This window comes from Mastacembelus armatus, chromosome 10, assembly GCF_900324485.2.
Source record: "Mastacembelus armatus chromosome 10, fMasArm1.2, whole genome shotgun sequence".
Taxonomy (NCBI): Eukaryota; Metazoa; Chordata; class Actinopteri; order Synbranchiformes; family Mastacembelidae; genus Mastacembelus; species Mastacembelus armatus.
In genome coordinates, this window is record NC_046642.1 from 18,866,567 (window position 1) to 18,882,579 (window position 16,013).

Below are 16,013 nucleotides of genomic sequence, written 5' to 3' on the forward strand. Positions count from 1 at the left end.
AAAACTTGAAAAAAGATACAGAAATATTTTATTGGGACTGGTTAGGACCTTTTGGGGAAATGGGCAGTTGCATAGAGTTGATTGACTAAATAATAAATTCTTTTTTTTAGGCAGTCTCCAGCAAATGGACAACACAAAGCACTTCATTGGATGAGACTAAGAGCAGAGTTCAAGGAGGACCATCACCTAGACGAACAAGAGGAGTACCACAACATCCAGCTGCTAGTCCCAGACCAGCCACTCTATCAACCAAGCAGAGGCAGGGATACCAAGGGAGGGATGAATGCAAGATCCCCAGAGCTGTATGGACACCACAGCCCAAGCAGAGGAACACAACAGGTAGGAATCATTTGTCTGAGGAAAAACTTGATTTCTGTCAGTAAGTGAACATTGAGAGTAGTTCATAATATCTTTTTAAGCTGTTTTACCTTCCTGTTTAACCCTTAAAGGCACCACCAAGATTGTGTGCGTGTGGAAAAACAGTGCTTGACACACTTAAGAAGCCATTTTTATAATTAGGAAATGATTAAAATAAGGGGTGCAAGTAACTTTTTTTTTATTAGGATTTTCAGTTAAATTAGAATGATTATAGGTTGTACATATACAAGTTGTATCTAACTTAATATACAGTACAACCACAAATATGTATTCATCCTTTCACCAACTAACACCCCAGGACCAGGACAAGTAACATTTTAAAATATATTTTCATTTGCATGGCCGTGTTCTGCTTACCCATGTTTAAGGCATATTAGATTTATCAGTCTTCCCATCAGATGGTGACTCTGAGAAGTTCCTTAGACCTACAGCCCTTTTTCTGATGAGCTCAGCCCTGTTCCACAGGAATAATGTCAGATGCAAATGTTACCTCTGGTCGCTTATCCATGCCATGTGGGTATACATTAGATTCCTGTCTGCCCTAATGCTCTTCACACTTGGAATGGTTCTGGGAAGGAGGGGTACTGTTCCTATGATGAGAAGCCATCTGTTTGAGTGGGAAAAGTGGGGGAAAGAAAGTGAGGTTTAGAGCTCACCAGTGGCGTTACCATCCAAGATGTACAATTTCTGTATTAAACATGACAATTAAAATTTAAAGAAAGAGCTTCTGTAGATCCTTTTTCATGATTTAGTATTCTCCCTATTTTCTATGCTCTTAATTGTACTTCTAGCTATACTTTAATATTTAACAATTTTGGATAAATATCTAATATTTTTCATATGATGCACTTATATTGCATCATAAAATGGCTTCTATATTGGGGTTAAGGTGTTTTTAATAAATAAGTTCACACTTCTATTTGTGCTGCATTACATCCCAGGCAGTCAGAGAGTAAAGGTAACAGGAGAGGCAACCGTTGGAAATATCTCAAGAGCAAATATTAAACCCCAGCTGAATGAGTTCCCAACTCCTACCCGTCCGACTTTTATGGGGGATCCCCCTACTCCAGCGTCTAGACTACCACGCAAGACCCCACGACTAACCAGGACCTGCACTGTGAACAGTGCAGTAACACCAGTTCACAGTGTACTGGGTGAAGATGCTGGGAGTACACAGGGTGAGTCTAAAAAAAGATTTACATACAGTGCCAGTAAAAGTATTCACTCGGATGTTTTACCCTTTTGATTTTTATAAATAAATCTTGGTCTGTAAAAAATTTTATTTTTTTTTTTAATTAAAAATAAAACTTTTTAATGTCAAAGTAAAAATAGGTTTCTAATTTCAATTAAATAAAAAATATATAATGTGAAATAAGTGATTGCATAAATACCCAGTCCCTTCAAGTCAGTATTTAGTAGATGCACCTTTGGATGCATTCACAGCACTGAATATATGTGGATAGGTCTCTCAGGCTTGCACATCTGGATACAGCAATTTAACTCCATTCTTCCTTGCAAAACTGCTCAAGTTCGGTCAGGTTGTGTGGGAATCGGGCAAGAACAGCCCTTATCAAGTCCAGTCGCAAATTAATAAGATTATACTCCAGGATTTTCCTCTATTTTTCTGCATTTATTTTACCCTCTACCTTTACAAGCCTTCCATGTCCGGCTGCCAAGAAGCAGAAGGATGGTGTGTTTGTGATTTGCAGTGTTTGGTGTCTGCAAAAAAAAAGCATCTTGTCTGATGGCCAAAAGCCACCATTTTGGTCTAATCAGACCAAGCAGCTTTCTTCTACTTGACCATGGAGTCTCCCACATGCCTTTTGGCAAACTCTAGTCAGGATTTAATGAGTCTTAACAATGGCTTTCTCTTTGCCACTCTCTCATAAAGCTTTGACTGGTGAAGAACCCATGCAACAGTTGTTGTATGCAGTCTCTCCCATCTCATCTGCTGAAGCTTGTAACCCCTTCAGAGTACTCTTAGGTGTCTTGGTGGCCTCTCTCATTAGTCTCCTTTTTGTATGGTCACTACGGCCTTATCTATTTAGATTTAGGCATGTGCCATATTCTTTCCATTTCTTGATGGATTTAACTGAACTGTGAAGGATGTTCAGTGCCTTGAATTATTTTGTGTCCATCCCCCGACTTATACTTTTCAATAACCTTTTCTGAGTTTCTTGGAGTGTTCCTCTGTCTTTATGATGTAATGGTAGCCAGGTATAATGATTAACCACTGACTGGACCTTCCAGATATAGGTGTCTTTATACTACAATCACTTGAGGCACGTTCACTGCGCTCAGGTGATCCTAATTTCGTTATTTGGCACTACTAGCACCAATTGGCTGGACCTGTGTTGAATTAGGTCAGTCATTTTAAAGGGGGTGAATATTTGCAGTCACTTATTTAATTTTCCATATTTTTGTTTGACATTACTAGAAATCTTTTTTCACTTTGATATTGAAGATTTTTTTTTGTTTTTGTCAAAAAAGTCAAATTATATTGACCATAATTGATTTTATATAATAGGTGAATTGTTCTTATAGGCACTGTAGTTTTTAGAAATGGGATGTTCAGTCTTATGCAGATTTAAGTAGGTTGTTGGACTTCAGTGTAAATGTTCCCTAGGGTAAATCCCCCTCTGAATTACTTCTACGTCTATCATGAAGAGTTCATTTGAATGAACTGAATCACTCTGTATTCCTGATGGGTTATGATGAGAACATTGTGATATGTCATTGGTGTATTGTATAAAGAGAATAAGCACTGTTGAGCAGCAGGATCTTTTCCTTCCAGCACCTTTAAACATTTAGGTCTCTGATTTGATTGCCTGAGAGGACCTCTTTTCCAAAATTGGGGTCCATGGTTGTCAAGGAAACTGGTTCTCCTCAACTCTAGTACACACATTCCCAGTGAATTTGCTGCCCATTACTGTTACAAAAACATTAAAATGTCATACCATATTTGCATAGTTTGGTTAGCACTTCTTTACTTGTCTGACAGGTTCAGATGGAGCTGCACGTAAACCAACCCCATTCAGGTCAGTTGTACATAGAACAAAGCTCATCTCAACCTCTGGAAAGAGCACTCAGGCACTCAGCACTCCAGGTAAGGTCAAATTAGCAGTCTTCCTTTATTTATTCCTATTTGTAGAGTAAATGAGTGAGACTACAGTGAGTTTTGCGTCTTTTATCAAATCTTTACGTTGATGAGCAGTTTAGTATTTATCTTTTGCATGTATTCCTGCTACATTATGCATCAGATTCACTCCAGCTCTAAGTCTTCTGTTTTAACAGTTTTGACCTCAGCATGTAAGCCATCTGCTTCCGTCAACAAACAAGATTCAAATTCTACAGTGAGTCCTCTGAAAAGGGATGGTTCTACAAAACTACTTCATTTAACTTCATGTGGACCTGGTAAGTTTTTTTTTTTTTTTTTTTTTTTTTTTTTTTTTTTTTTGCAGGGCTAAACATTGGCAAAATGCTGCATACAGTTAGAACTGAAAGTGTTTCGTGTAAATATGCTCAACATTTATAAGTTTTTCTGAAATTGTATCCTTATGACTTGTGTAAATACCTTTCTTCTAAGATTTAAAAAAAATTGTTCTGTTTAGTAAATCAGCTGTCACCTGTGGTAATATAGACCGGAATATGGACACAATGCACAGTTGTTGTGCCACAACACAGTTTTATGCACGTTTGTTTTGCCAGAACATTCACCTTTTGTTTTCCATAAACATCATCACAAAAGATTCACATGGCCTGTGTTGCTTTCTGTTGTTCTCACACACACTGATGCATATTTTTGGCCACTTCTGATTTTCAACTGTCTTTACAGTCTGGTTGGAACTACACATTTTCACAGAGCCAGCTAAGCTGTTTTTTAGTTGAGCTCATTAGACTGTCATCTCTTGCTATCCCACTACTGGTGACCTGTGAAGGAGTAAATGAGAAGAAAAGTGGTCCTAGATTGAATTTCCATTGGCTGCAGTTATGAGATTTGCTCCTCCCACCTATGTCTGCTCTCTGCCTAGCATCCTGGCTCTGTTACAGTACCACCATCAACAAGTTTAGAGATGCTGCTTTGCGCTACATTGAGCTTCATGTGTTTGGTGAATACTGAAGTCTGGCTTTACCAAGAGGATTAAGGGTTTTTTTTTTTTTGTTTTTTTTTTTACTCCCATCGCATCAATCAGGCTCTGCCACAAACCACTGGTCTTTACTCCTGTCTGTGTATTCTAGTCTTCACAGCCAGGAATTTGACTTTGAATTGGGAGATCTGCTATGCTGAACTGAGTGCTTTTACATTTTACCAGTCTCTTTCAGTGGAGTAAATCTTCGCACTGGTTTTTATTGATTTAGTTGTTTTTATTTTGCCAGAGCAACATCAGTGCTGCTCTCACCTAAGGCAGACACTGAGGTGCACCATGGCATGGTGCATCATGCTCTGGTGATTGGATACATTTTTAAAGTATTTCTTAACTAATAACAGTGGCCTCGTGGTAGGTTTGAGAGATGTTATGGTCTCTGAAGAGCTCTCTGTCAAAGATCCACGTGCGTCTGACAGCCAAGGATTTACTCCAAAACATTCAGCTACTGTCAGGATGCAGGAAGAGCAATGTGGTTTTCCAAGCAGGTCTGTCCTTTGTCTAAATATTTCTGTTATTATGTTGAGTTTTGGTTCTCTCTACGATAATATTTAAGCCAAACCATCATGTTTGCCTGTAATGTACAGGCATGCGCTGTAAGTTGTTGCTGAAATCTATTATTAGTATGGCTGTTTACTAGTCAGCCGAGCAGACAGTTCATCTTTCATTTACCTATCTTGGTCACAAAAATATGACCCTGGGCAGGGGCACTTTAGGATAGTATTTTAGGATATGAATGTTAAGATCAGAAACCATTTGATATGAAAAAAAAAAGTTTTCTCCTATTCTGTTACTATTCTAGTAAATTTCAGGATGGCTTTTTTTTTTTTTTTTTTTTTTTTTTTTTTTTAAAGACCATCTTTCTAAATTACTTTGTTGGGCAGGAGTGTGGGAATAAAGTAAACTCCTGTGGTTCCCATATTAAAGCATTCCTTTCCTGGTTATGACCAAACATGGCAAATGGGTTTTACAGCCTTAAAGAGTAATGAAATGTGGATTATCTTTTAATTATTTAAACAAGCAAACCATTATTAATCTAGTTCTAAACAAAAAAGTAGTCCTCTTAAGGTGTCACTATTATATTACAAATTATTTATATGGGGCCCTAGGCATCAGTTTATTTTTCATTAATATAAGATCAGTGTCTAGTAAATGCTAATCTGGGATTTATTGTTGTAACAACCAAACACTAATTGTGAAGGGTTTCATTGTCCAGTGTGATTTGTGCATTGGCATGACTTCTAGCAGCAGAGGCACGCTTATGGAGTCATTAAATCACTCAGTATTTGATTTTGAGTGTGTGCGTAGTGACATTTGTGTGAAGTCATTCTTTTGAACCTGTGACTAAATCTAAAGTAAAGACTGCAACATGTGTCATCAAGTCTGTGATGAACACAGCTAAAAGCTGCAGGTAGTCCTCTTTTCCCACAAAACAGCAGTCAAACTGGGGAGACAGCCTGTTTGCCTATTTAAAGTCAGTAGTTTTAGGAAATGCTAATTTGTGAATTTATCTGATTCAAAAGACACAGCTAAAAATGCTTTTAAAATATGCAGTGGTTATGCTAGGGATAATACACACTTTGACTAGACTGTAGGTAGCCTTATGTATGTGTTATGAATATGTGTTTTCTCTTTGAAGTCCATATTGGAATTAGACTGGCCAGTTGTCAGAAGCAATTCATGTCTGGGTGAAGATTCTCTCCTGTAATCTAAAAGACAAACTAAAGTGCCATTCCACTCTGTTTTCTATTTGAGTCTCTGATTCATTGCCACCATCTCAGATCCTATTGGTCTTAAATCTGACCACATTTTAGTTTTGAATTATTTAAGAGCTTGGGTTATTCAGAATTCAGTAGAAAATTTTGTGCATAATTTCCACACCTGATCAGAAAAAAACTGTTCCTTTTTGTATGGTTAAGTTCCAAGTGCCATCATGTTTCATGTCTACTGCAGGTATTCAAAAGGGTAATGGTAAAAACTACATTACATTACAGGAAGATGAAATACATAGTACTGCTTGATTATATTTTAGTTACACCACCATAGAGAAATTTCCTATTTGGACCATGTAATGCTCAGCAGTGCCAAGAGCTTACGTGTTCATGTTGGTTGTTATACAACACAAGTCTGCTTTGTGCACAACCAGCAGAGGGCATCATAGTTTAAATAAAGCCTCTTAGATTTGGTAAAGCACCATAGCATTTCATAACTGAGCTATACAGCTTACTGGTTGGATTAGAAGAATTTCTATTTTGACATTTCACTATGCATATTTTACATATTAAAATTGTGTAGTTGGCGTAGTCTGTTGCAATTAAATTTTCTAAATAATATTTTGTTTGTCTTAAAGGCTGTGCCTGTCTTTTATGCTAAACAGTTTATTTTAGCTGTGACAGCCAAAAGATACTGAGGAACTGGTTTACAGGATAAATGTGCATACAGATATAATACTGTTTGGATTTAAGTTAGTCTGCAGTTAGTCAGATTTAATTAATCAGCCATTGTATGGCCCTGTTTTTACATAAAGTGGTTGTATTACTCCCTTGAGCATATTGCCCTTCACAACAATGGTCCCTTTGTTGGCCTGTGCAGCCAGGAGTGTTGCTATTCTCACCCACCCATTATGTTGCCCCAATCAGGCCAGTGTGTAGAGAGCTGTTTGCTCAGCAGATCAGGCATTAGTGTCTGCAATAAATGAACGTGGCACTTACATTTGTACTGTTGAATACATTCTTTTCACTATCTATAGAAACTCTAGAGGTTTTATTTTGAAAGGCATCCGGGTAGATCTACCACTGTTTTCCTCTGACAGATGTCTATATCCCATAGTTATAAACGGCTGTTATTCTGGGGTATTCACATTATGGTAATATGGTATATTAATTATGCTATTTATGTTATGTTATCTGTTAATTATATTTCAAATTTTATATTTCATAGTGAAATTTCTATGTAAAAGTTAATATAAGAGCTGGGGGATGAATAAAGTATCTATTCATCTATCTCTCTATCCATTCTCAGATGGTTCCCTGCGTAGAGCATTTAAATTTAACCAGAATGTACTCCAATCAATCTTTATTTATATAGCACCTCACAACAACCCAGGTTGGCCAAAGTGCTTTACAACATTAAAAAATATAGGGTATCTATAATAATTAAAAAAAAAGAATATAAAATACACCAAAAAATGGCAGGGTGATGCTATGAACCAAAAGCCAGTCTGAATAAGTCAAGTTTTGAAGTTCAGAGAAACTTCAAAACATGATAAAAAGTCAAGGTTTGATTTAAATAGCTTTAGGTTTATCATAGCTTTTACTGTTACGAATATACTGGCAACTGTATCATTAGTTTGTTTTTTTTTTTTGTTTAGTCTTTATGAAGTAATATGCCTGCTGGTGCAACAGTCTGTTCCGTTAAAGCTGGTATTTGAGGCTATCCTCACTCTTTTTGCATTACGTTGCACTAAATACAGTCTCTTCATAGACAGACTGCCACTAGAGAAACTTTATCGCAGATGTCCAGTGTCAATTGATGATTGGACAGAACAATTCTGGAGCTTTGACTGGATTGTGCTGCTTTCAGACAAGCTGCAGTGGTTATGGAGGGGGGTATGATGATCAACGTTGTCACACCTAACATGTTCTTCCACAGTGGATAAAAGCAAACCCAAGGCCAGTTCCCGGCAGCAACACTCTCTGCAGCGAAGAACCCAACCAAAACAGAATAATGGATCACCTGATGTGATACCAACAAGTGTTGCTGATGTTGAGAGGAAGGACCACAGCATCCGGCAACTCAAAGGACTCCTAGCAGACAGCAACTGCAGATTTGAGGCAATCACCATAGTCTTGCAGCAGACTTTGGGTGAGGTAAGAAAACTGCATTTTTTTTTTTTTTTTTTTGGACATTTTAAAAAAATCTGTTTTATAACCATTTTATAATCATTACACTAATGAAAATATAAAATTGGAAATATTTAATATCTTTGCATTATACAAGACTCTTGCTTTGATAATTTTATACTAAGTATTTAGTCTTTGGTTTAACAAACGGATTGACATTGGATAGATCACATTTTCACATCACATTGACTTTTTAAAATATTACCTCTTGATCTCTAAACCTGCAAAAATTGTGGCTTTATCTTTAAATGCCTAGCTTGGATTATAACTTGCAACTTAAAATCCTGTGCATTAATATAAGGGAAAAGGCATTTATATATAGCAACAACATCCAAAGTGTTTCTAAGCATATGAGGCCTCATGCAGATATACTTGAGGGTTGTCCAACACAACAACCCTCTTTATGACTGAGCAACTGAATTAATTAATTATTGCTGTGGTTTTCAGCAGTCAAATCTTGTGTTCAATTGGATGTTTTCTGGAATGTTATGTCCAGTGTTTTAGACAAGTTACACGTTTTATAGACTTGGCTGGTTATTGACATAGACGAGTGTGTCATTGAGCATTTTTGAATTTAAGTAAATGTTTAAACTTGCTATTTTTGTTTTAACAGTAGTGCCATGTGATTGGCTTCTCAGAACTGAATGCCCCAGAGGATTATTTTTCTTCCCACAGTGAAAGACAAACAGGCTTATCCTATCAGCTAACCTCCACCAAACTCCAGTCAGACATCATTTACAGTAGCTATTGTTGCTATTTCCTTTACTCTTGCCTTACGCATGAGTTTTACACTACACAGATCTCTTGTGACAGCTGGATAGCCTCTGTTGTGAGAGTTCGTTGGTCCAAAGGGTTAGGATAGGGGAGCTCAGTGCACCGATGGTCCTTGGACAGTCTAGGCCTATAGCAGCATAACTAAGGGATGGTTCAGGGTTGCCTGAAGCCAGCCCTAACTATATGCTTTGTCAAAAAGGAAGGTTTTAAGTTTAGCCTTTTAAAAGCACAGAGAGTGTCTGCCTCCTGAACCCAGGCTGGGAGCTGGTTCCACAGGAGAGGAGCTTGATAGCTAAAGGCTCTGCCTCCCATTCTGCTTTTGGAAACTCAGGGAACCACAAGTAGACCTGCACTCTGAGAGCGAAGTGGTCTATTGGGATAATATGGTACTATGAGGTCTTTAAGGTATGAAGGAGCTTGATCATGAAGGGATTTGTATGTGAGAAGAAGGATTTTAAATTCTATTCTGTATTTTACAGGGAGCCAATGAAGAGAAGCTAATATAGGAGAAATATGATCTCTCTTGCTAGTTCCTGTCAGGACTCTGGCTGCAGCATTCTGGATTAACTGGAGGCTTTTTATGGAGACATCTAGATAGTAATGAGTTACAGTAATCTAGCCTTGAGGTAACAAATGCATGGACTAGTTTTTCTGTATCATTTTGAGACAGGATGTTCCTAATTTTGGCAATGTTGCACAAGTGAAAGAAGGCAGTACTAGAGATTAGTTTTATGTGTGAGTTAAAGGACATGTCCTGGTCAAAAATAACTCCAAGGTTTTTCACAGTAGTGCTGGAAGCCAGGGCTATGCCATCTAAAGTAGCTATAATTTTAGAAAAGTTATTTCTGAGGTTTATAGGCCCAAATACAATAACTTCTGTTTTCTCTGAATTTAAAAGTAGAAAGTTACTGGTCATCCAGGCCTTTATGTCAGTTAGACATGCTTCAAGTCTAGCTAATACTGGTTTGTGTTATCAAGTTTCATAGATACAGCTGAGTATCATCTGCATGGCAGTGGTAATTAATAGAGTGCTGCCTAATAACATTGCCTAAAGGAAGCATGTACAAGGTGAACAGAATCGGTCAGAGCCTTGTGGAACTCCATAACTAACTTTTGTGCGCGTGGAACGTTCATCATGGACATGAACAAACTGGAATCTGTCCAATAAACAAGATTGGAACCATTTTAATGCTGTTCCTCTGATACCAGTCACATGCTCCAGTCTCTGTAATAAGATGTTGTGGTCAATAGTGTCAAATGCAGGACAAGTATAGAAACGAGTCCATTATCTGAGGCTAAGAGAAGATCATTGGTGACTTTTAATAGTGCTGTTTCTGTACTATGATGTGCTCTAAATCCTGATTGAAAATCTTCAAATAGTTCATTCCTGTGTAAGTGGTCTGATAGCTGCTTAGCAACAGCTTCTTCAAGGATTTTAGAAATAAATGGTAGGTTGGATATTGGTCTATAATTAGCCAAGACTCCTGGATCAAGACTAGGCTTTTTGAGTAAGGGTTTGATTACTGTAGTCTTAAAGGCCTGTGGTACGTAGCCTGATACTAGAGATAAATTTACCAAGTGTAATAATTTAATAATAAATTAGTCACTCCTAATAATAATAATAATTAGGAGCCACCTTGGGAACGTTTTTGCTTGTTGTAACTTGATTTCACATTCCAGGCATTGGAAGCCAATAACATTTTTGAGGACACTGCAGAGAAAATTGAAAGCTGTAAATGTTTTTAAAAAAAGTTGGAGCAAAATGTTATTTAAATCTGTCTTATACTGGCCCATGTAATGTGACAGCTGCTATTTATAGCGTAGTGTGTGATCTTTTGTCACTGATGTGACTCATATTCCTCTGGCTCAGAGTTGTGAAATCAATTACATCAACCAGTAAGACACAGCATGTTTGTTCTTCTATGGAAAAGCATCTATGTCAGCCTTAATGACTTAACTTTAACAGCATGTTTTGCTTTTTTCCCACCCATCCACTGGAACATCTGATTCTAATAAACATTAATAACTTCAGTATCTGAGACAGGTTGTATTTCATACTAATACAGAAAATTTATAGATTTGTGTATGAAGTGAATTAAAGGGCTTATCTGTGTGCTTGTATTGCACAATATAAACTGGTAGCTGTTCATAAGACCAAAAATAAGCAGCTGGATTTTTCCATCATAGTGTGGGTATGTGCCAGCTTGACTTGATATGGTACAAAAGCCAAACACTGAGTGAAGACTGAGCACTATTTATCTGTTTGAATGGAGCATGTAAACACTGGACCTGTTTGCCATACCGTCTCTGTGGCACAAGTTCCATTTCAGTATACAAACACTGCAAATAACCAAAAAAAGTTCTGTAATTTGCTCTACTGGTATAATAATTCCCAATAGTTCCAGGAAATTGGAACCTTATCTGAGGTAATTAGTCATTGATCTTAGACTACCATCAAGTGTTATTCTAGACCTGACATGGCATCATCATTACATACACTAGGGACATATCTATTCTAGACAAGGCTAGATGTGCATTAGAGTTGTTGTCAATTGAGAAACTGGACATCTAATTAAAGTGGCAAAAGCATTCGTATCCAAATAAAAAGATCTGAAGTGTTTTTAGATTACACTGTGGTTTTATACATGACAATTTTTTTATCTTTTGGAGCAAAACGTCCTGGTGTACTAAAACACATTTAACAGAATTGTGATTCCAGTTTTGATATCATTTTACTGTTCAGTTTCAGATATTTTTTTTTAGTTATTTCTAGTTAAGATTTCCTCTTTCATTACTTCTGACACCATCTGGGAAATAATTATCAGATAAGGAAGCAGGATTGTGGAAGTCAAAAAGTTCGTTATATACACTTTCCGTAGTCTTGCTCACTCAGCAGCTGGAAATGTGATCTATCCAGAATTATATTATCTTGTAATGGAGAGATTGTACCCATGCAGTCATATGGTAAGGTAATGGTTCAAAGGGGTAAGGGAATGATTTGTTGGTTTGCATGAGTGGTGGGGGATGGTGGTAATGTATCCCTGGGGACAATCACTGCACAGCACAAGTCCTGTTCCATCAGCCTGATGTCAGGCAGCTCTGCACAATTTATGTTTGCTCCCCTCTGGCTGTGTTTAGCTCTGTTTTAAAGTGACCTCCCCTTGACTGGTGAGGAGGCTGTTCTTATGCACACTGTAGAACTGCCCCTTCTTGTTTTTCATGTTAGGTGGAATACGGTAATGCAGTCAGTGTAGCGGCTTTTTCAGTCCTGCCTCATATGTAGCTAGAGCAGCCGCATAGGTCTGGTGGTGGTGTGTCCACCTGGACCACTGCTTGTCCTGGGTCTCCATAACTTGGGGGTAACGGACTCTGGCACCCAAGCCTCAGACTGAGGCTTAATCATGGGCTGTTCTGGCAGCAGAGCGTGCCTTAGTACTGCCTGCACTGCAGATAGGGTAACTGGCTTCTACATTGTTCTTCTCTGCAGTGAGGAATAGATGCAGATCTGGGGTACGGAAGCACAGGGTGGAATATATTCCTATGTAAACTGAGCAGTGAGGTGATGTTTGGCTTGTCTTACTTTGCTGTTTTGTCTTGATGTTTATTGAATAATGCAGGCTGTGTGATATGCTGTGTAGTGTATCAGGTTGTTTATGTTAATTAGCCTAGTAAGAAAACCTGAGGTAAACAGTGTTTAGATAATCGTTTTCAGTCTGATGTCTAGAGGAGTGCTGCAGCTACAGTGCCACCTCCTCTTTACTGCAATACTGTGCTGGAAAAGAAGTAGTGAAGGACTCGTGCTGATAGAAGAATGTGATAAGACTGAAAACATGATTTGAATGTCAAAGTTTCCCCCACTCTTCTCCCTGCTAGTGATTGATCTTTGTTGGCAACTGCTGTATCTTCAGTGTCTGTATTTTCCATTCAAACACAATATCCTAGTAGACAAACAGGATTAATTGCATGTTATGTATCAGGGTGTTGTCCTGACAGAGCTTTCTTTCATATTGCAGATATCCTTTCAAAATCATGATGCCATATTGTGATGATTTAAGCTTGGTTCTTTGCTAAAGCAAACATCTCAGAAATTTGATGCATGACTGTTGACATTTTTCCCTGCAGCATGATGAAGCCACTAGGCAATGCAGGGAGTTGTCTCAGGAGCTTGTCAACCTTCAAGGAGAGCTGGGTAAGTTGGGTCACCTGGATTGCTCGCTAGCTCTGTTTACAGTGGTTATCAGCAATACATACTCATGAGACAAGGTCTGCTTTCAGTACATCTTTCTGTGTTGTCAATAGTTTTTAATTCTAATGAAATAGTCATTGCAGTGGAATATCAGTGCGGTGCCTTTTTAAGTGGTTTGTGGTATTATAGGTAAATTTTTGTCAAAATTGTCATGAATTAAATATGATTAGATTTTTCTTTCATTTGCTTTTAACAGACCAAATACATATTCCCTGTGGTTTGTTGTCCTCTTGTTAACTTCCTTTACTGAAAATGTCAACCTGTTTGACAAGGCATGTGTGTTTGTATTTTTGCTGAGTAGTAGAGTGGTGGCAGTCCATTCCCCGGGGAGTGAGTGTCTGATCTTTGACCCCATACAGGAGGGGTGCCCACTGGTGGAATATGATACCACCACAGACCTTATGATGGCTTAGGGACAATGACAATGGCCAAAGTCCATCTCAAGTTGCTGTCACACAGAAAAACCTCATGCCTACAGGCCCATGGTTGCCAACTTTTATCTCTGTTACTTCAGGCAGGGCTGTGGCTCCTCCACTCTCTGCCCCTCACAGACTCGGAACTGCCACATGACTGCCCTTATATGCCGAGTACCCTGTGTGCTTTTACATTCTTTACTTCAGGGACAGGGAGACCTACCTGAGATTGACTATTTGTGTTGTGTGTGGTAAAAGGCTTTAGAAGTTCTAAGACATTCTTATAAGTTTCTACTTTTCTATAGTTTATTCCCTCCTCAGACTGTGTCACTACTTGCATTCCAGTGAGCTCACTCCTCATGCAGTAATAAATTCAAAACTTGGGCCACAGCCCATGGGTCAAGTATGATACAACCACACCCTGTTCTCCTCACATATAAAATTCAGAGGGCTCTACCTGTTGAAGGATTTGCATTATTGTGACACTTCCAAATCCCATCATCCTGGTGATAGTGAGCCAAAAATGCAGCTGTGTTTTTGTGGGGTGGATTTGGACTAGAACGGCTCATATGACTCGATCTTTATGACACAAGGTTGTGAAATACTAGGCTGTGCCATTCTGTGTTAGGTGAATACTCATGCTTATGCAGTGCAGTGTTATTCCTGTCCTTTTTAGTTCACCATTTAGCTGTGTGGAAGCAAAATCTGGGACTTAATTTACATCAGACAGCAACAGTGATGCTCTGTGACGAGTAGGTAACAAAATTTGAACTGTTTCGCCGTGACAAACATGGCCAACTTAGTTTGGATAGCAGCTGTGGTTGTGAACCAGTGATTAGATTTCAAATGCAACATGTTTCCCTCATGGCTCTTGGGAAGGGTTAAGGTTATGTGCAATATACTTTCATATGTGCAAAGTAAATTATGATTTTGAAAAAGCCTTTCATCACTGTTTGTAACTGTAATTGAAGTTTGTGATTTATCAAGGAATCTCAAACTGTAAGATCACTTGTATTAGGAAACATATGTACCCTGTGCCCGGATGGTTTGTGAAAGCACTTAATGAATATGATACAAATGTTGTAGCATAATAGAGTAACATATGACTTCAGTGTTTCTGCCAGCTGCAGGGCATCAACAGTGTGCTCTGCCACTTAAGCTGGAGACAGGTTAGACAGTCACCCACTTCAGAGCAAATATAAAAACTGTGTGATAAAAATGGTCAGACTGAGTTACAAAAAAGTCACCAGTTGCATAAACTTAAAAATGGCAAATTGCCAACTGTGGAAAGGAGAGCATGATTTAGTAACTGTTACCCATGTTGCCAATTTCACAATATTATCAAAGTGATAAGATTTGTTTAGAAATCTTCATGTGGTCACAGATAACTGCATTGTAGTTGGTACAAGCAAATACAAGAGGCACCTCCCCTTGGAAGTCAGTTTTTCCATTCCTTTTTGGAGAACATTTTGTGTCACACAATCACATGAGGGTGGACTTTGCTAAACAGTGCTTCTTCAATGGACATGTCAGATTCCTTCCAAAGGCAGTTACTAATAAAGTGTTTTGTCTGCCCCTTTTTATTGAATATTATAATCTGCACATCTGCACGCAGTCATTGAACATCATGCAAATGTAGTTACTTTTTCACCAAGATAAGATAAAATACTATGTTTCTGTTTATTTCCAGTTTGTTCTGTACATTTTTCTGAGCGTCTGGAGAAAGAGAAGGAGGAGTTGCGTGTTGCTCTGGAAGATGCACTGCAGAAACTTCAGGAGCGGCACCAGAAAGAACTGGCTGAGCTGGAGCAGAGGCTGCAAGCCTTCTACCAGGTTGAATGTGAGAAGGCTCACAACAGCTACCAGGAGGAGGCTGAGAAGTGCAAGGCTCTCATGCAACAGCAGGTTTGTTCCTACACCACTTTTCAGTTTGATTTTACATTTACAGAATTTACACATGATTTTACTGTTGTCTGTCATAAGTTTATATTAATAAATAAAAGCTGTTTTGTGTGAAGACTTTGACACCATCATTTGTTTAATGGGGTGACATTTGGGAATAATTTGTCATGCCATCTTTATTTGAATTTAAACACATTTCCTGAGCTTCAGGAGAAAATGTCTGTGGAATATCTTAAGCAAATGCAAAGGTGCA

The 16,013-nt window shown here is 38.3% G+C and overlaps 1 protein-coding gene across 5 annotated transcripts in view; it reads left to right on the top strand.

Annotated features, from left to right (window-relative positions):
• Positions 1-16,013, top strand: part of mtus1a (microtubule associated tumor suppressor 1a) — a 30,366-nt gene that overhangs the window by 8,855 nt on the left and 5,498 nt on the right. For 4 of the 5 annotated variants that reach the window (XR_003297144.2, XM_026330157.2, XM_026330156.2 and 1 more), the window contains exons 3-9: positions 111-339; positions 1,320-1,556; positions 3,380-3,484; positions 3,673-3,792; positions 8,175-8,392; positions 13,322-13,388; positions 15,549-15,763. Coding sequence is in view for 4 of the 5 variants with exons in the window: in XM_026330157.2 (XP_026185942.1) it covers positions 111-339; positions 1,320-1,556; positions 3,380-3,484; positions 3,673-3,792; positions 8,175-8,392; positions 13,322-13,388; positions 15,549-15,763 (1,191 nt within the window). In the remaining variant the exon portion in view is untranslated. Of the gene's footprint in view, positions 1-110; positions 340-1,319; positions 1,557-3,379; positions 3,485-3,672; positions 3,793-8,174; positions 8,393-13,321; positions 13,389-15,548; positions 15,764-16,013 lie in introns of those variants that run through there. The other variant, XM_026330158.1, reaches the window with a different exon arrangement.